The 22,105-nt window shown below is 32.9% G+C and overlaps 1 protein-coding gene across 4 annotated transcripts in view; it reads right to left on the bottom strand.

Moving 5' to 3' along the window:
• XRCC4 (X-ray repair cross complementing 4) overlaps positions 1 to 22,105 on the bottom strand; it is a 291,123-nt gene that overhangs the window by 155,434 nt on the left and 113,584 nt on the right. Inside the window, exon 7 of one of the 4 annotated variants that reach the window (XM_045512431.2) lies at positions 2,821 to 4,694. The exons of the other annotated variants lie outside the window; for them this stretch is intronic. Within the exon in view, the coding sequence (XP_045368387.1) occupies positions 4,648 to 4,694 (47 nt within the window). The 3' untranslated portion in view covers positions 2,821 to 4,647. Of the gene's footprint in view, positions 1 to 2,820; positions 4,695 to 22,105 lie in introns of those variants that run through there. 4 annotated transcript variants of the gene reach the window in all.

Below are 22,105 nucleotides of genomic sequence, written 5' to 3'. Positions count from 1 at the left end.
CGCCTATCCTGCAAGTAGATTACAAATGCCCAACAGCCAGAGGCCATGCCTTATACTTTGCTATATCCATAATGTATTACCCAATAGAGTTATCCACAAGAAACATGAGACTTAACTCTTATTTTGAAATGTTATCTTATTTTTTTAATCAAAACTTATTTACTTATGGACCTCCAGAGGGAGTGTGGAGAAAAATCCTCTTCAAAGTCTCTAGTTTTGCCATTTACCTGGATATATTACAGAATCTCTAAGCTCTTCTGTGAGAAAATTATTATTAACTGCAATTAAATAGGATCATAAAAACTGTTTTATAAACTATAGTGTGAGAAATATTTTATACTGCCAGAAATATTTGATATGAGCAATAAGTATTATTAACAAAGTGTGTGTGTCCTTACAAAAGGCCAAACTGCAATTCATTTTTTCTTAATTTTTAAAGTTTGTAATTGTTTTTATTATATAAGTTTCAGGTGTACAGCACTACAACATCTGTAAACTGAGATTTATTTAGGTAAATCTGAAGAACTTTCAGGCTATCTTCTACAGCTTCTTAATGTACATTTTTTTGGGGGGCAGGTAATTATATTTTTTTTAAATGTTATATTATTTTAAATTTATTTTTAATTTTTTAATGGAGGTACTGGGGATTGAACCCAGGATCTCATGCATGCTAAGCACGCACTTAACCACTGAGCTATACCCTCCCCCTATAGTTTCTTAGTCACACAAAAATTAAATTTAAAAAAAAGTAAGATAAATTCATGGTTTTCCAAATTCAGAATAATCCAGTTGTCACAGAACTATCATCTGTTATGAATACAGACTAGCCAGTCTTCTATGGCTGCTTTTTGTTATTTTATTCATTTATTCATTTCACAAATGTTTATTAAGTGTTTACAATCAATAAGCCATTGTGTTTTATTTCAAAAGATATAAAACACTGAGGGGGAAAAAAAACTCCAAACCTTAAAATACTACCCGAAGTAAATATGAAACTTCAAGAAACATACTCTTTCCTTCACCAAAGAAAATAACCAACCAATGTGACTCTGTAGTTTGTCTTACTGACAGGTATAAAGATAAGCAAAAAAAGCTTGGATAAGGTCAGTTACACCATACTTCAATAAACAGTATCTCAAAGTGACCTATCTTGAGGTAGTAAATTTCTAATCTGACCAAACAAGCAAACAGTATTTTCCCTCACCACTCATCAAATAGCCCTTTGGAAACCTGTAATCAGGTTCTACCCAGTTTTTACAATCTAATCTGAATAACTGATGACCATCTTACACGGAAGGTCAATGGTCTAACCTATTAATCGGCAATCACCAAATAAACTGATAATTAACATCACACTAAACACTTACAAGTGTGTGTATCCATGTGCTACACTTTTCCAAAAGTTAGGCTCCTCTTCTAGCTAGCACAGCTGGAAGTCAGATTTAATGACAAATACTTACTGACACTGGGGTAACCCAAAAGGTCATCTTTGGAAATCCAATACTTTCAATGTCAGAGGCAGGGTGGGCTACTAAAGATAAAGTACAGACTCCAGAAGTATTCACCGAGTAGAAAAAAAAAGGTAAGTTGAATATATTAAATATTGTTCTATATCTACAAAACAATCCACTTAAAAATATATTTCTAAAAAATTTAACACCAAATGAACTCAGTTCTTGAAATCTTAAGGATTCATTTACTCTTTCCCTTATTCAACAAATACTTATTGAGTGTTTTTTATGTGTCAGGCACTCTCCCAAAGACACCACCACCATGTATTGAAAAAGTTTATAACTGAGTAGGACAAAAAGACACATTATTTTTGCAAGAAAGCCAGAAGTTACAAAAGCAATTTAAAAAAAAAAACAAATTTGAAAGTTCCAAGGTAGGCACAGCTTTCCACCTTTTACTATTTTTTCCAAATTAATCTGTAAAGTTTTAATTTCTCTTTTTCATTATGAAACACTAATTATAACTTGATGTCTTACTCTGTTTTTCTTCTCCTATGGGTATTTATTTTGAATTGTCAGTATCAGACAGCTCCAAAGCAGATTTCCCAAAACAGAAAATTGTAAGACTAGCTCACTCTGAGCAAACAAGACAAGACTGGGTTTTAATGATGTTTCAGAGGGATCTCAAACAACACATCTGAATTAAAATTGTAGAATCACCTTTTGGGATAGTCCCTTATATGGCCCCACAACATCCTTAGTACACAGTTTCAATAATTTATCTAATATTTATAAAGCTCCATGAAAGCCAGGGGTGAGTTTGTCTTATTAAGACAGACTAGCATGGTCTCTAATACATAATAATTCCTCAATAAACATTAGTTGATTGACTGGTATAAATTCTGAAATACTAACAGAGTTACTAATAACCTTTTAAAAATTATTTTAAATCTATGTAAAATACTACACTATTGACTAGCTATGCCTGCTGCTGCCAGTTCAGTTACCATTAAGAAAAGAAAAATATTAGCAGGGAAAAGCAGTTTATGAAAGAGCAACATTACCCTTCCATTTATATTATTTTGTAGTTAAAAACAACAAACACTGGAAAGCAGTTTTAATGGTTAATAAGCTTTCAGAAGACAAAACTACAATTTTTCAGCTTTTACCAGCTTTATGAAGGGGCCTCTGCCTATGACCTATGTCATGCCACGTTTGGAGCCAACATAAAGCTTTCATTGTTGTTCATGAGTCAGGTATGGACTTCCGTCAACTTAAGACATATTTTTTTCAGCATTTTCTTAATAAAGATTTAAATTTTTAAAATTTTCATTCTTTTTTATGTTGGTCAACTTTTAATAAAACCTAGACTTTTTACAGAGCTTTAAGAGGATTTTATTGAACTAGTATAAGTGAAAAAAATTGGACAAAAGTAAATAAAACATAAAAACTTTTTAAAGAAATGATACAGGGAAACTTTCAGTTTAGTTTTATTTTAATAATGTATCACCAGCATATTATCTGCAGTGACTCTATGTGAACTAATTAGAACTAGGACAAGATCACTTGTTTTAGTAGCAAGTCAAAATCAGAATACGTACACACACATATATTCACTTTCATATTCTTTTTCATCAAAGGTTACTAAAAGACATTGAATATAGTTCCCTGTGCTGTACAGAAGAAATGTTTATGTGCATGACTGGGACATTATGCTGTGCACCAGAAATTGACACACTATAACTGATTATACTTCAATTTAAAAAAAAAGAAAGAAAAGCTAAAAAAAGAAAAATCAGAATACAATGAATGTGGCCAAAGTAAAGCATTGCATAATTACCCGGTGAACTGGGTGGATAAGCGTCATTAATCTAGAGCAGAAACCCTTTCTCTGAATATTAACTGGGGTGAGAAGAAGAACTTGACTGAGTTTCTGCGACATGATAACTTTCCCACTTCACTTTGCTAATATTTGCTTAATCTTAGAAAAATTGAGAATAATTTTGATACATTAAGAAGTGAATCCGATTGCACTTCTTTAAACTCCTTTACAATAAGGTAAATACCCTTACATTATAATTTAGCTAGTTTGTAGTAATTCTATGAAAAGGCAAATTTGAAGTTAAATTTCAGAGGTGTCCCTTGAAAACCGTGGAATGTTTTTCAAAAGGGAGATTCCCAGATCTGTGGTGCCAGACATGTTGTGCCAACTAGCTTCCAAACCAAATGTGATTAAAGCAATACTTTCACTAAGACGGATTAAGAAAATTATCTGCCGAATGCTCAAATAACTAAGATAATGTTTATACTTAATTAATAAAATACTTCACAAGGATTCTAAATCCAACTCTGTTAATTACTGTCTCAATGACTTAGTGCAAATCACGTAACAATTCTGTGAAAGTTTTTATTTTTAATCTATAAAGTCAGGTTTGGAGAAGTTAGACCAAATAGTTATTTCCAGTGTAAAAAAAAAATGAGTCTACAATTTGTTATTAATGCTTTTTAAAAATGATTATCTTATGTTATCTGAATTTGATACAAATAACTGTGTTTTTCAGACCATTTTGAAACACTTTTAAGTTAGTTTTGGGTTATATGTCTTGCCAAATGAGAATGTTTTTCTTCAGAAATTTCATTTCCAAACATCCACATCTCCAAATATTTCAGTTTCATAATGCTTACAGATTTTTAACTTTTCAATAAAAATCTTGTAAATTTTTTATTTTTAAATAAATAACTTGTATCAGACTATCATTCTATCATCTTAATATTCAAAATTAAACAAGTAAGAGCAAAAAACATTTTAAGCATTCATTTAACAAGAAGAATTCCATCTGGGAAATTTATCAGTTTATTATAAGGGTATACTCTTTGCATTAGATATAATATTTAAAAAACTTGTTTAGCAATCATTTTCAGCATGCTGCTCAGGAATGTGCAGTCTCAGGACAAAGCCTTCTTACGGCCATTATCCCTACAACTCGCTGATAGTCAAACTGGGAATCATTCTTGACGCCTTCCAAAACTTCATCTTACACATACAATCAGCACCTTCTAAAAAGTTCTTAAATATGTCTAATAATTCCCTGCATCCCCATTACTTCCATAATCTCTTGTTTAGATTATTGCTATAGCTTATAAATGGCCAAAGCAGTTATAATTCTTTCCATACAAAAGGATCTAGGAGAATTCTTCAAAAAAATGCAAAGCTGATCAAGTCATGTCCTTTTCTCCTGTGCCCTGAAAACAAAGATAAAACCCCTTAATGAACTTTAACGTCTCTTCCTTTTCCTGGTTCAGCTTACTTTTACAGTTCTCCTGAATTTTGATGGTCCATTCTCTTTCTTTACTCCTGAATTTTTCACATGTGATCTTTTTCCAGAAATAGTGTTCCACCATCTACCACCCAACTGGCTAACTCTTACCCATCCTTGATATCTCAGTAAAGATATTACTCTGTCAGGAAGCCTTAAAAGTGTATAAGTGTTGATTAGATTCCCCTCCTCTGTGCCTTCTTGGTACCTTTTACTACTCCTATCACTGCAGTATAGAGGACTGGTTAAGTTCACAAAACTAAAACAATAGACAAAAATTGTTCTGGGTTTTCTTAGGGATTAGCAGATAAAGTGGAGTTAAATTTTATTGTAAAGTCAATGCATAAGGCAAACAATCAATTGAAACTACCCTTGAAAATTCCTTAAATTGCCCATTAAGTACAATAATATGTAACATATATAACTCTGTGTGGTAATATTCATGTAAAATGATTTAATGAATACCATAGCATATAGTTCCATAGAGAAATTACATTCAGAAAGAAAATTAACCAAGGTTTTCAATAATCTAAATACATTAACAATACAGAAAGATTCAACTTCCTAGTTCTTCTAGTTTAATGTCATTATCTTAGTCTTATATGAAAGATGTATCACTTCCTCTGATGTTTCCTTAGTCAGTTTTCTTTATGGTTCCAAATTAACTTTTTATTGTTTTCTTTCCAAGATGAAGACATTACCACCTCCCTTGCTTGGCTACCTAGTGAATACCATTTCTTTGTCAATAGCGCTAAACCTTAAAGTTAGTCATACTTGTTCCTAGGTCTTTCACACTGGTATTTACTCTTGTCAGGTCTAATTAAATCCACTACTGTGGACATACACTTTTTAAGTAGAATAGCAGGCAATCAGCAGAACTATTTAAATATAGAATTTTCTTCTTCATTTGTAAAATATACATTTATCTAGAAAATGTAGTTTAAAAAGGTTAAATTAAGTATATATATGATGTTACTTTACTATAATTCATAAATGACTAGTCCAAATGTCAATCTCTCATGGTATTTTGTTCATGAAATGGGAAGTGGGCATATCATGGCATAGCAGGCCTCACAGTTATACATCTTACTCTCCCTGAAATTCATAAAATAAGCTTTTGCACAGATGCATTTACCACAATGTTTAGTCATAAATGAAAACGGACAAATTGTTACTATAAAGAGCTAGAAATTTTTAAGCAGTATAATTTTGTGTAAAATGAAAAAAGAGGTGAGACTACCAATATAAGAAACTTCTTTCCAATGATGCAAATGCTGTAGGTATCCCCACATTTTTGATACTTATAATTAATCCATAATAAACTGACATTTAAGAAAACAGTTCATCATGTTACCTACTATGTTGCAGGTGCTCAAAATATCATTGTTGACTGAAAATATCACCAAGAAAAATACTGAAGATTTTATAAATAAAATACAATCTAAAAGACAGCAACCCCCCCAAAAATAAAAACAAAACAAAAAAATAAAATAAAAGACAGCAACCCTTTTGTAGTTAAACATAAACTTAAACAAAAAAAACAAAATAAAAATCTCGTTTATCCATAAACATAACTTCTTTTTAAAAAAAGCCTGTAATATTCATTATAAAGCAAACACTGAATTCAAAACCCAATATATTAGAGTTGGCATTTAAAATGCCCTTGTGGAGAATATTCTAACCTTGTACAAAAGAGTATATTATTTGTAAATAATGGTTACCAGATATCTTAGCCAAGAAATAGTTACACAAGGGAAGTTATCATAACACAGCTGGGAAAGTGGAGAAGCAGATAAAAAAGTCTGCCTTTGTGTTGGTGTTTATGTAGATAGATAAATAGATAAATGGATCTATATCTATATAAATACATGTAGATTATATGTAAACTGGGAAATAAAAAATTACAAATGCTGTAAATACAAGTGAGAAGTATTATGCTTAACTAAGGCCAAAGACAGAAACAAAACATAACTGGGAAGAAATTCAGACAAATAACTTGATAGAGAAAATATAGAAACATGAGGGTGAAAGAAATGGAGACCTTCAAGAATAAGTATTAACAGGCAGTAACACACTTCTTGTAGGTCACATGATTGTTGTGGATAGCTGTGCAAAGAGGTCTAAACTCACTATCTAAATGTCATTGGATTTATTCTACCAATCTGAACTACAGAGGAAAAATGTAAATTTAATGAGCTCAATCACTTGACGAAAAGTTGATGACATTGTCTTAGAGTGGAATTAGCACAAAATGTTTGCTTAACCTTCTGGTTCAGGTGCTGATTCAATAGAAACATAAAAAAGAATACCTACTCTTTTGGGATATCATCTTTGATGCCAACTCTAATACTTTAGTAAAAATACTCTAGAACATTGTGTAAGAATGGTTTTTGAGGATGAGTACAGATTCAGCAGAAACAGGAGTGGAAAGGGAAATGTTTTGAGTTCCATCCTGACTCACCATGACTGATAAGAGTCAAATAATTACTCAGAAGGAGAGAGAGGGAAAGAAGATAGATCAAGGAGGAAATTTTTACTGAACCCCTGTCTAACATTAATTTGTAATTTTTTCTTCACTGATTATACAAAATATTTTTAAATATCTCTCAAAAGTTATTTATTCTATCCATGTTTTTAGGTATTCTTTTAAAATACAGATATCACACATTTTTAAACTGGATATTTAAATAAATTGGCACATTTTAACATTCATAAAAAAACACAGTTATTCAAAAAGTAATTTGTCTAACCTTTCCTCATTTATTTTATATTTATTAATATGTTGTTTCTATGATGATGATAAAAATGGTATTCTTAGGTCTCTGGTAGCCACATGTTTCTGTTTTGTTTATGTTTTTTGACAATAAAGTATTTTAAAATCTACTAACTCTAAGTTGTTACACTAAACGTAAGTCCAAAGATCAATAGGTCACTTCCTAAACTCCCTTCTTTAAGTCTATACAGCAACAGATTAATTTCAGATTCTCTTGTTTCAGTAATTATAATAAAGAAAACAGTGTACCCTAATGATTTAAGTCACGAATAGTTTTTTACTACCAAAACACCTGTTGCTGTTTCCAAACCTATTTTCATTAAATACAGAAGAATGTTGATTTTGTTACCCGAGGACATCAAAAGCTAAGAAAACAAACTTTCTTTATAGAACCATTCTCAGAACACTTTTCTCAACAGAAGTGATTTTAACATGTTGTTCCTTCTCAGGATGGGGTTCTTATAAAGTGGTTTACATTAATGTTCCAAGCTGGTGTGAGTTATCTTTGATATGTTGCTAACATATAGCCATGTTTAACTTCTTCAAAACAGCAGTAATATTGGTATGAATACATAAAATTGACCTCAGCAAAAAAAAAAAAAAAAAAAAAAAAAAACAAAAAAACCAAAAAACGACCTCTACAAAGCTGAATTTAATTTTATCAAAACTCATGTTAAAGGTTTTCACTTTCTCAGAAAGAAATGACTGATTTTTAACAACGGACAGTATTTAGTGCAGGACTATGTTTCCAGAAAAGAATAAAAAAGGAAGAAAGAAATACAAGAGGTGAGCCCAGGACCACTTTGTCTTTCTGACTGGTGACAGATACTTTCTGGACCTCAGCACAGGGAGGTAGACAGAACTCAGAGTGCAATGATTTTCAACTAAAGAGACAGAAATTAGAGTCTAATGCCACTGAAATAGCTTGAATCGGTAGGGCAAGTTACTGAAAAGAGGTAACTGCACAAAAAAAAATGAGTCCCAAGAGGGTCACCTTAAATTGATGGATGAATAATAAGCTGTACAAGCAGAGAGCAATAATGCAAGGACAGGACCAGCAGAAAACAGCTACTGGTGAGCCAGAGCTGTGAGCTGAATAGATATTCCAATTGGTACACACACTGAGAGATGTAGAACTTTTGACCGGTAGAGTAAAATACCACACTGAAAATGCTGATCATTCAATGATACCCCTAAAAGGTCTGGACCCACCCTAAGAAAGCTTGAAAAAAAAGAAAAGAAAAAGGATCCAGCTTTTCTGCCAGTAAATTAACTGCCTGCCAGAGCAAAAAGTAGCACTCTTTAAAGGAAGACAACAGATTCCAGTTTCCTCCCTTACTGTCTGTGTAACCTTGGCCAACTGCTTAATTTCACTGTGGATAATAACAGTACCTACTTCATTCCGTTGTTTTAAGTTAAGTATATGAATATTTGTAAAGCACCTAGCCTGGCGCATTAACGTTGTGTAAGTGTTTATTATTATCAAGGGAACTGATTTTTGGATGGGATTGCTAAGAGAGTATGTGTAGGGAAAAGAGCCATGTGAAAAATATTCCTACTGTGCGTCTCAATAAAAGTTACAAACCTTATTTTAGAGCATAAGGCATTTTTGAAAGAGACAGATTTTTCTTCTGAGGTGAGAAGAAAAAAGGATACATGTCCTGGGACTGGGAAAGCATTATTCTCTACCAGAACTGATTCACCTAAGCATTATACATGACAAAAGAAACAGGTTTGTTGTGCTTCTTGGATTTTCAAATAAATGACATGAATGCAATGATTTAACAAATGCATTAACTTAAAAATCTTACAAGTCAAATTTTTACTTTCTTAATTAGTTTATGTATTACTGAATTTTTAACACAGTGAGTGAATCACTCTTGGAAACTCCTGTGGGACATTAACTACATATCAAATATAAAGACTGGTTTTCACACTCCTGTATTACTTCTTTTGGGTTACATTAGAAGCCCTTCAAAAATAATCTTTGCTTCTTCTGACAGTGCCCTTAGCAGATAAATTTCGGAACTCTCAATAGCTCAGGGTACCAGCTCTCCCTGGAGATCCTGCCCACTTTCACAGCTTCAGCACCATCTGCACACAAGGGCACGAGCATCTACCCTTGTGTGCATTCCCAGTTCTGGACATAGAATTCCAACTATTGCCAAGACAATTTTTTTTTAATCTGAGGTCTCCCCAAAACAAATTCAGTATAAAAAATTTTAAATCATTAGTTTTGATTACTAGCCTTAGCATCTACCTACTAAATTAAGATAGTAACCTTAAAGTCAGAATGTTCCCTTTTGTGTGGAAGAATCAAGTTCTGTCAATTCAGTCTCCAATAGCTCGCCATCTCTGCCCTCTTTATGTTGGAGGACAATGTTTTCTCTCATTTTAATTTAATACACTTTTCATTCATCTCTGCCTTCTGGGTTTCTTCATTCTGGTCCCATCCTCCACACTCTGATCAGTTTTCTTTCTAAAGTATCAGTCTAGTTGTATTACTCTCAGACTTTCCACCCAGAGCATTTCTCACCATTTCGCCACACATGTTCTGAGCCAGTCACATACAATTTGTCACCCTTTCTTGAATTTGTCCTAGTCTTTTACTCTTCTTTTAAAAAAGCCTTTATGCCTTTGTATATGTTGTTTTCTCTGCCAGCAATGTCTTGTACTTTCTCAACCTGCGCATTCTTCAGCTCTGCTCCTTAACTCTTCAATACACAGTTCAGATCTCACCAGCTCTGTAAACCAACCTCTAACCTTCACAGCACTTTCTCCAAAGCTTTTTAAACATTTTTAATCATTCATTCACTTACCATACACTGAGTACCTTCTACAATTGTACACTTGCTACTTTACATTTATAATTAATTGTTTTGATGTTTCTTTCCTCAAATAGACGGTAGACTCCTAAAAGGCAGAGACCACTTCTTGTTTAACATGGCAACCCTGGAGCCAGACATCAGGCTCAGCACCTAACAGGCGCTTAACAAATGTTGGAGTAAATAAATTAATTTGATGCTTTCTAATTTTCTTCTACCCTACAACTGCTTCTGTTCTCCCCAACAAAATTTAAAATTCTGTGGGAACAGTATCATTAGGCATTTAATTTTTAATGACAGAGTCTAGTGTGAACAGGAATTAAACAACTTTTATAAAGAGATACAAGCCTCCTTAAGAAATGTCTGAATCTTGGAATCATTAACATTTATTTGTGGTCTCCTAGCAACTAACCATTTATTAAAGGAAAAGTTAACCGTATTTTGCTTAGTATCTTATGCTTCAAAAATTCTGTCTTAAAAACTTTTACACTTCCTAAGAAAATGGTTTAAAATTTTTTTATTACTGATGAAACTTGGAGCCATATTGTTAAAAGGTATGATTTAAGCTTGCTGCTTCTATGAAAAATAGATTGATTCATGGAAAAATCAAACTTACTTCAACATGAAGAAAACCAATTATATAAATACATTTGTCTCTTATTTGCTCATAAACACACACAGATGAATGCTTTGTGTCTATTAGCATTTATTAGTGTTTATTACTTTATTTTCCACCTTCTTCTTTAATATTTGTTTTGTTTTATTTAAAATCAAGCTGCAAATCACAGAATTTGCTCAAGAAAGGCTTGTGAGCATTTAATAACATCTACTGACCCAAATAAGCACTAAAAGAATTATTAGCACACAGCTGCTTTGTCCAAATTTTGAAAGGCTCAAGGGGATGAAGGCTTATTGTTTATCCTAACAAGTTACATTTCTCTGAAGCTTGGCAGATCCCTTCTCCAAAATCAAAAGTATTTGTTACAGAGGCAAGGGGTCCTCTTTTCTGAAGACCACCACTCTCTCTATTCACAAATCTCTTATCATATTCTAATAAGATTAAATTCCAGAAATACTTTAATAAATATATGAATTTCTAAAATGACTGTTGTTAGCATATTTTCTTTAAATATTTTTTGAAAAATTATATAAAATAGTAATATTTTATTGCATTTAACAGTGGTATTTCTTACCATCACCACCACCAATAATAATAGTGATATTAATAATGATGCTAGCTTCAGCTAATTTTTATTGTTGTGTTGACAATTATGGTATTAAATGACATATATTTATCAATATGAAATGATAATTAATATATAATATATAAATATATATTTAAAGAGGCTTAAATTTAAATGTTTTTAAATCTATAGTGGTCTCCATTAATATACCACCCCCACCTTGGGAATACAAATAAAGTAAAGCATAGATTTTCCTAGTGACATAGAAGAAATGTTCTTCTAGCTCAGGCTGATTGATTTTATAACCACTGTAAGTTTTCTCTTGATTATATTTCTAGATGATACATTCTGATGGGCAGAATTATCAAGTATCTTAGGACTTTTCAAAAATTAGATGGAGGGAAATAAAGCTGAGATTTCAGAATTACTGGGATGGCATTAGGTAGATGAAAACTTAGGAATACTCTTCCACAAATAGCATTACAAAGTTATCTCCTAGGACACCGTAGACTTTCCCTGACCTTATCATAGAACAAACTTTAATACACTGGAATGTTAACGTATTAATGAACAGACTTTAAATGCATTGGAAAACTGCAAATTTAGAGCTGACTGAACTTCAGAGATTATCTAATTTTCCCCTTAAATTTTACAGATGAGAAAAATGAAATGCAAGAGGTTATCAAAAAATGCCTTAACCAGAGAAGTAGGGTATTCTAGAACTGCAGAGGAATCCTAGGTTTCCATAGTGCTGTAAAAATTGTGGTATTAATCATTCATTAATTATTGTTGATAACTAGATGCTTCAAAAGTGGTGTACAGTTGATCTTAATTTTCCACAGATTCAACCAACTGTAGATCAAAAATATTTGGGGAAAAAATTCCAGGAAGTTCCAAAACACAAACTTGTTGCACCCTGCCAACTATTTACACAGCATTTACACTGCATTAGGTATCGTAAGTAATCTAGGGATGATTTAAAGAATATGGGAGGATGTGCATAGATTATATGCAAATACTGCGCCACTTTATATACAGGATTTGAGCATCCTTAAAGTTTCGTATCCACAGGGGTCTTGGAATTAATCCCTCATGGATACCAAGTGAGTACTCTAGTCAATTATTAACAATAGCAACTTCCTCCAGAGTGTCGAAGGATAAGGAAGAGTATAGGAGGCTCTTAGTCTTTCTCAGAGAAAATCAGAATCAACTGGGTATTTCCATTTGCCTTTTGCACAGACAGACACAGGAAAACATAGTTATCCAAGTCAAAGTCAGTGAAATAAGTAAGATTTATACTGTCATTGGACTTCTTAAACTATGAAGGGTTCTTTACAGATTGATCCTTTCTATGCATACAATTACATTATAATGTCTCAATAATTTTATTTTCCAGTATAGTAAATGTCAAAATAGCTGTCTGACTTCAATATTCTTTACATTAAATCTTGTCAGTTCACTTGTGTAAAATAAGTTAAGAGTTAACAACCAAATCTAGTTATTGATAGTAAAAAGCTTAAAGAACAGAGTGAGTAATTAAATAACAGGGACTTTATTGTCAGCCACAAGTGAGTTCAAATTTTGGCTGTTTCTCTTACTAGTTGAGTGACCTTGGACAAATTACTTAACCTCTTTTGAACTGAGAGCTATAAGGTCTATTATTGATTGTGGTCAAGATGCAAAGAGATCAATTATGTAAAGCACCTAGCATGGCATCCCAACAGGGCAGCATAAAATCAATGTTAGTTCACTTTCCCGTTACTCTTTTGACCAGAAACTTACCAGACTCATGACCTTGCTCTTAAACAAGATTTGATTACAATAATCCTAATTTAGATACTAGGATGAAAGAGGGGTAAGAGGTTATCTAAATGGATTTGGACAAAACTGTACATATTCAGTTCTCAGTCTCAAACTGTACAAGTAGCAGACGAAAGTCCTAATGCTCTAATGCCTAATGCCCTAATTTTTTTGCCCAGCCACCTGAGAAACTTGACAACTCAGCTACTGTTAGATTTTTTGACTTGAGGCAATAGTTTGTGGAGCGTTTCCTAGTAAGGTTTTTTCACAGACCCGTTATAAAACTATTAGGACAATTCAATGTGACAAAAATGTTGGCTACCTATGAGATACAAACCATGGTGCTGATGCTGGAAAGCAAGGGTAAACCAAGGTATTATCCCTTCTCTTTAGGAGCTCACAATCAGGCACGTCAACAACTAACTAAATGGGTGGCATTTGTTGAACATTTTAAAATTGACAGAGTACAGAAAATGTAGAAGCTGATTTTCACGAAAAGGCTGAAATATCCATTGCAACTTTTTTCGTGAAACTATCTTACGGAAGCACAATTAATTGGCACTGTGTTAAAGTATTTTAGGATATGGTCTCACAGAAAGAAAAGAATAATGAGGAATAAAAGTTAGCTTTGGGGTGGTGTCCAACAAAATAGAGATTTAAACCAGGCTGACCTGCAGATGAAAGAAGTGTATTTTGTAGGGAAAGTCATTAAAAACACCTTATTACATGTTGTAAAGTCCAACAGCAGAGGGAATTGTGACTCATTCAAACTCTAAAAAATGACGAATCTACGTAAGTGGGTCTCACAGGCACTTTATAATCATAGTCAATGAATCTGTGAGTAAGTGGCACAGCAGCCAAAGAATAGAGAATGAATGGAGTCTTTTAGGCTAATTTGGTTATGGCACCATGTTTAAATAAGTGTTATGAAGCTTAGAGAAAAACAACTGAATAAACCATACTTTATCCTTCTGAAATAGGTAGGAAATTGCATCAAATATAAGTCATATAACTGCTGGCCTTTGTTTAGCAATATTACGATGCTAAAATAAACTCTGAGGCAGCCCTGATGTTATGCTGTATAATAATGATAGAAGACCAAATCTGTCAAATTTTACTAATGATGCTTAAACAACATGGCAGGTAACATGAATTAAAAATAATAATCCAATGTAAATTGCACTTATTGTGTCCATCTCAAATATATTCAATTATACTGCAAAGGATTCATTCACCACTTTAAAAAAATGTGAAAAATCCTTTATTGTGTGCAAGGCACTGTGCTAGGTGATAAAGGAGTAACACTGAATTAACTCAACTACCTCTTAGAACACAGAGAACAAAGAGAATGGGAAACAAAGACAACTGTATTTTAGAAGTTCTTTAGAATCAATAAATTCCTACATGAAAGAGTAACATCGATAAGAATAATACTAGTCCACATGCTCTACAGAGTGCAAATACTTTCATATCTATTATTGATAAATGGCTTCCAGAAACCCTGCCTGATGTAGAGGTAAGGGACACATATCCTTCTCCACAATAATAAAGGGAAGATTAGACATGAGCTCTCGGCTCACGGTTTAAATCTTTTCCATTAAAATAGGCTATGCCTCTCCTTATGAACACTGTATTTTGTTTTCATGATGCTGACATTCAAACAAGGAAGTAGCACTAGACTGCGGTACCACCTAAAACATGTGGATTGGTACAATTTATATATTTAAGCGAGCAGATAGAATGATACACAAGCAACTCTACGCAAAAAAAGGAATTCTTGTAAGAGGGTAACTTTTCTTTAGAATTACAAAAACCTGGTGATTCAAGAGATGTCAATTTTTCCTTCTAAGAGAGCTACACAGATTAATTCTTGAAGTATTTAATTTTTTGTTTTTAATTTTCTGTTCCTAAATAAGCATGAAGTGAAGCAACAGAAAGATGCTAATAAAGTGGCGGCATCTTCATCTCATGTTTTTAAAGTAACACACTTCTTATTCTGAGTTACCAGTGACTGAGCAGCCAATCACACTCTTTATAATATCAGCTATGAAAAACTGGCTTTGAAATAAAGGCTTTCCAACTAACAGCATGACTATGGGAGGCTCTCCATTTAACTATCAGATTCTATTTTTTGTTTGTTTTGTTTATCTTTGGGTTTAAAAGAATGTAAAAGAAAAGTTGTCACTTAAAAAGTAATTAAATTTTTTAAAGAAATGATTCATTATTCCTGATCTCCTTTGTAATGGAAATTACAGCAAGTATATAATACTTTTCACACACCACGTTTTAAAGATACTATTCACATGAATCCTGACTCTAATGATAGCAAAGTCTAATTTTCTTTCATTTGGGAAAGCTATACCATACTATAGCAGAGAAAGCTACTGAGAAGACTTGATATGCAGTTGAAAAATCATGAAAAGAAACCTTCAGAATTTCAAAAAAAAAAAAAAGTCACATTAATTACTCTTTGAAACTCATCTTTTTTTATTAAGGAAAGTGGCAAGAGTTTTGTCAGGGAAACGAAATCTACTTAATATTTTTTAAAATCTCTCAAAAATTGATTCAATTAAAATTTTTATTTTAAAATAGAGTATCACCTAACTTCATAAATTTTGCAATTCCAAATCAAGTATACTATAAATACATCTATGAAACAGAATAACCAACAAAAGTAAACAAAGAAAAGATAGGTGAAGAAGAATATGAAAATGAATATATATGTGTGTTCATGTATGACTGCAACATTATGCTGTACACCAGAAATTGATATTGTAAACTGACTATACTTCAATTTAAAAAAAAAACCAAAAACAAGAAAAGATAAATGCACAGAGCCTCTATTTCAGTAAACATTATTTATTAAAGACTTAATTTAATATCAATGAAATTAATTCCAGTATAGAAAGGCAAATTTAAAAGTATATCAAATATTGTTATGCACTTTATTTAATTTTCAATAATCTCACATTCTGTTGAAAATAAATTAACTTTCTAATAATGAAAATGCTGAACTGTGGAAAATGGTGCATGCTGTATTTGAAAATGCATACTAATTACCATATTAAAGATGGAACAATTTAGAAGTAAAGAAACATATTTAATTTTTATTAACTCAGTGTTCTCCAAACTTTTTGGTCACAGAATTCATTTTTAGCAAAAGGTATTTTAATATTTGTCTGTTGGAATAGTTTTAATGGAGTGAAGATCATTTCTTAGAAGATATTTCTCTGGTTCAAATTTATCTTCCTGTTAGTACTCAATTTTAACTTTTTTTTTTCTAAATGAAAATAAGAAATGCATTTAAAGCAAGGCATATAGCATTTTCTTCAAAATTCATCATTGGTCTTTTGAGTTAACAATAACAGAAGCATCCCTGACACCACTGTTAACACTAATGGCCCCAGCAGTTTTAATAACCCTGGAGTCACCAAGGTGATATACTGAAGAAAGAGTCCAGGCTGACCTGTATAATCTTAGTTAATGCATCTTGTAGTCATCACAGTATTTACCAGCATAATACCTGAGAATATCATGGTATATGCCAAAGCCTCATATCTCCAGTCCAGCTTACACAATAATTGTTTTAAAAAAATTCCCAGTTATATTGCATCTTTCCCAGTTCCCTCCCAATACCATAAAACGCATCTCTGATGATAAACAGTGGAGCACTATGTCAAGAGACATGGAAAGAATGAACTATAGTGTTTAAATTCTGGAGTTGTTTCTATTGATTTTTATCACTTTTTGATGGGATTCAGTTAAGGTACTAATCTGCATTGGACAAATCCTTTGTAAATCAAGATGGTCCCTTTTTTTTTGCATGAAGGGAGCTAGAAATATTAGGTTGAAATATACAGAATTGCCAATATTTGGCTATTATTAACATGCATACATCCCATATTGCTACTATAGGGATGGTAAGGAGCATTTCTAATTACATCTTAATCAAAAAAAGTGATGGGAAGTGTTTAAGACAGAGAGGAAAGCAGAATATCACAAAAGGCCTTATGAAAGAGAATGTAGCCAAAACTGATGACATGAGTTTGTACTTAAAATTCAGCATCTAGGACACTTTACTTCAGCTCTGGACTTTGTTGTTGTTGTTTTCACTTAACTTTTTATCAAAGTATAGTCAGTTTACAATGTTGTGTTATTTCTCGTGTAAAACATAGTGATTCAGTTATACACACACACACACACACATATATATATGCCTTCTCATATTATTTTTCATTATAGGCTATCAAGGTATTGATGAACTTTTTTTAATGAAGGAAGTTTACCACCAAAGTTTACATGCTACGAATAAAAAAAAAAAACAACAAAGATCTTTCAAAACAATGTTTTTGAAAATAGTGAAACATAGATACCTATTGTGAATGGATGATCACTAACTATTGGCCAACTTCTAAACCCTAGGTGTAGACTCAATTTTTCAACAACTGAGCACTGGTAAATTTATTATAGCAATTCTTGAACATATTAATTCCTTCTCAAGTGTTGGCTGAGATTACAAATTAGTTTTGCCTCTTTAGAGCCTTTATGCAAGTCTTACTTCAGAAAGAAACTTTGGAGGCACAAAATTTCTTGGTTTTTCTTCTCAAGTAGTAAGAGCAAGATGCTCTTATAATCAAGATGACATATTTAAAAGTAGTATCACGATGAGAAATTCAATATGAAACCAACATTCAGTCTACCATATACATTCAAAATTATGAACAATAAACATACTTCATTATAAAAATTGTTATAAATTATTTCAATGATCACAGAACTAAGACTAAATAAAGAACTTTTTAAAAAAATAGAGCAAAATGCACATTGTAAAATATAGATACCTAGTTTCTTTCCTAGGAAACTCCTTGACCAATTCACTTCACCAAGCATGAAGGATTTCTGATATTGGTATGGAAAATACAACTTTTTCAGGAGATGACTCTTAGTTTTGCTTTTTTCCAAGTCTAGCCAAAAGCCATTCTACCTCCCCTTCTTTTCTGATTACAGAGACCCTTTTTGTTACTTTCCACAGGTAAGCCTAACAGATGAAGTCTTAACTGGTTAAGCCAATCACCGAAACTATACTATTCCTCCTACAAGCGACAGTTTCAGGAAAGGGTCTGTGGCAATTCTTTAAGAAGCCCTGAAAAAAAATCTACAAAAACATATGATCAATATGATGCTGAAGCAATGGCAGCCATCTTATATTTTACCACATGAGAGAAAAAGCCTTCAGACAGCAAAGCAGAAAGATAAAGCGAACTTGAGTTCTCGATGACATTTGTAGAGATACTAAATTATGCAACCATGGAAATTCTTTATGTTCAAATTTGTTATGTGAGATAATAAACTCCTTATTGCTACCTATAATTGAATCGTTGTTACTTGTACCCAAAATCATCCCAACTGGAAAACAAGCTAATAACTATCTTTAGACAACAATTTTGAAAATGCGTGCCACAAAGCACAGTGTTAACCAGGGAAAACCATGTAGATAGTTTAAGACATCTATTTCCTAATTATGTGAACAGTTTACTACAGGTCCATTTAGTATATGACTTCAAAATGCATAACTACTAGTTTGGGCACTTCTATATATTTTGAAACATGTTATCATTGGAGTAAAAACAGTTTCAAAGTACATTATATACATTTTTCCATCAGTAAAACAGCAAGGGGCCGATACATAAATTGAATTCACTAATTAAATTATTTTTTAAAGTTAGTGCATTCCTTTTAGTTGTGAGACACTGAATGAACTAGATGCCAAGAGAGACCACCACCTTCAAGCAAATAACAACCTAACAGAGAGAAACATATCTTCACAGTAGATTAAAATGCATGCCTAATTGACTCATGATATAAAAAGGAAATAAAGAACAACTTAACAAATACTGGAAATTTTAATAAAGTAGAGCAGTTGAAAATATTTAGGCTGGAACACAGAAAGCTGAAAGGACTGAAATTATGGAAAAGGATATAAGAAATGTATGGAACATGGTGAAAACTCTAGCATAAGGGAAAGTCTAATATCCATGTAATTGGAAACTCTGAAAAGGAGAAGAGAAGGAACAGGACAGAGTCAATATTCAAAAACCTACCAGTCTATAATTTTCTCAAACTGGCATCTCAAAAGATGCTAAGCTACCAATTCAAGAAGCTGTATGATCTTAAGCAGGAAAAATACAAAAACCACACTTAGGTACATCAGAGAAAAGCTGCTACACACCAGAAACATAGGATAAAATCATCAACTATAAAAAACCCACTAACTTCAAAGGAGCATCACTATAACTAAGAGCTGATTACTTTTTTTTTTTTTAACATTTTTTATTGATTTATAATAACTTCACAATGTTGTGTCAAATTCCAGTGCAGAGCCCAGTCTCCCAGTTATACATGAACACACACACATTCATTGCCACATTCCTTTCTCTGTGAGCTACCATAAGATCTTGTATATATTTCCCTGTGCTACACAGTATAATCTTGTTTATCTATTCTACACTTTGAAATCCCAGTCTATCCCTTCCCACTCCCCCCCGCCTTGGCAACCACGTTTGTATTCTATGTCTATGGGTGTATTTCTGTTTTGTATTTATGCTTTGTTTGTTTTTAGATTCCACATATGAGTAATCTCATATGGTATTTTACTTTCTCTTTCTGGCTTACTTCACTTAGAATGGCATTCTCCAGGATCATCCATGTTGCTGCAAATGGCGTTATGTTGTCGGTTTTTATGGCTAAATAGTATTCCACTGTATAAATATACCACACCTTCTTTGTCCAGTCATCTCTTGATAGACATTTAGGCTGTTTCCATGTCTTGGCTATTGTAAATATTGCTGCTGTGAACACTGGGGTGCAGGTGTCATGTTGAAGTAGGGTTCCTTCTGGATATATGCCCAGGAATGGGATTCCTGAGTCATATGGTAAGTCTATTTCTAGTCTTTTGAGGAATCTCCATACTGTTTCCACAGTGGTTGCACCAAACTACATTCCCACCAGCAATGTAGGAGGGTTCCCTTTTCTCCACAGCCTCTCCAGCATTTGTCATTTGTGGATTTTTGAATGATGGCTATTCTGATTAGTGTGAGGTGATACCTCATTGTAGTTTTGATTTGCATTTCTCTGATAATTAGTGATATTGAGCATTTTTTCATGTGCCTATTGATCATTTGTATGTCTTCCTTGGAGAATTGCTTGTTTAGGTCTTCTGCCCATTTTTGGATTGGGTTGTTTGTTTTTTTCTTATTAAGTCATATGAGCTGCTTATATATGCTGGAGATCAAGCCTTTGTCAGTTTCATTTGCAAAAATTTTCTCCCATTCCGTAGGTTGTCTTTTTGTTTTACTTATGGTTTACTTTGCTGTGCAGAAGTTTGTAAGTTTCATTGGGTCCCATTTGTTTATTCTTGCTTTTATTTCTATTGCTTTAGTAGACTGTTCTAGGAGAACATTTTTGAGATGTATGTCAGATAATGTTTTGCCTACATTTTCTTCTAGGAGGTTTACTGTATCTTGCCTTATGTTTAAGTCTTTGATCCACTTTGAGTTGAATTTTGTGTATGGTGTAAGGGAGTGTTCTAGCTTCATTGCTTTACATGCTGCTTCCAGTTTTCCCAACACCATTTGCTGAAGAGACTGTCTTTATTCCACTGTATATTCTTGCCTCCTTTGTCAGAGATGAGTTGACCAAAAGTTTGTGGGTTCATTTCTGGGCTCTCTATTCTGTTCCATTGGTCTATATGTCTGTTTTTGTACCAATACCATGCTGTCTTGATGACTGTAGCTCTGTAGGATTGTCTGAAGTCTGGGAGAGTTATTCCTCCAGCATCTTTCTTTTTCTTCAGTAATGCTTTGGCAATTCTAGGTCTTTGATGGTTCCATATAAATTTTATTATGACTTGTTCTAGTTCTGTGAAATATTTCCTGGGTAATTGGATAGGGAATGCATTAAATCTGTAGATTGCCTTGGGCAGTGTGACCATTTTAACAATACTGAGTCTTCCAATCCAAGAGCATGGGATATCTTTCCATTTTTTAAAGTCTTCTTTAATTTCCTTCATCAATGGTTTATAGTTTTCTGTGTATAATTCTTTCGCCTCTTTGGTTAGATTTATTCCTAGGTATTTTATTACTTTGGGTGCTATTTTAAAGGGGATTGTTTCTTTATTTTCTTTTTCTGTTGAGTCATCATTAGTGTAAAGAAATGCAACTGATTTTTGAATGTTAATCTTGTAACCTGCTACCCTGCTGAATTCTTCGATCAGCTTTAGTAGTTTTTGTGTGGACCTTTTTGGGTTTTCTATATATAGTAACATGTCGTCGGCATATAGTGACACTTTTACCTCTTCTTTTCCAATTTGGATCCCTTTTATTTCTCTCTCTTGCCTGATTGCTGTGGCTAGGACTTCCAAGACTATGTTGAATAGGAGTGGTGACAGTGGGCATCCTTGTCTTGTCCTATATTTTAGCGGGAAGCTTTTGAGTTTTTCACCGTTGAGCTCTATGCTGGCTGTAGGTTTGTCATATATAGCTTTTATTAGGTTGAGATACGTTCCCTCTATATCCACTATGGTGAGAGTTTTTATCATAAATGGGTGTTGAATTTTATCAAATGCTTTTTCTGTATCTATTGAGATGATCATGTGGTTTTTGTCCTTTCTCTTGTTGATGTGATGTATTACATTGATTGATCTGCTTATGTTGAACCATCCTTGTGTCCCTGGGATGATGTATAATCTTTTTTATGT

Source organism: Camelus bactrianus, chromosome 3 (genome assembly GCF_048773025.1).
Source record: "Camelus bactrianus isolate YW-2024 breed Bactrian camel chromosome 3, ASM4877302v1, whole genome shotgun sequence".
Taxonomy (NCBI): Eukaryota; Metazoa; Chordata; class Mammalia; order Artiodactyla; family Camelidae; genus Camelus; species Camelus bactrianus.
This window is presented reverse-complemented; position numbering and strand designations above follow the sequence as displayed.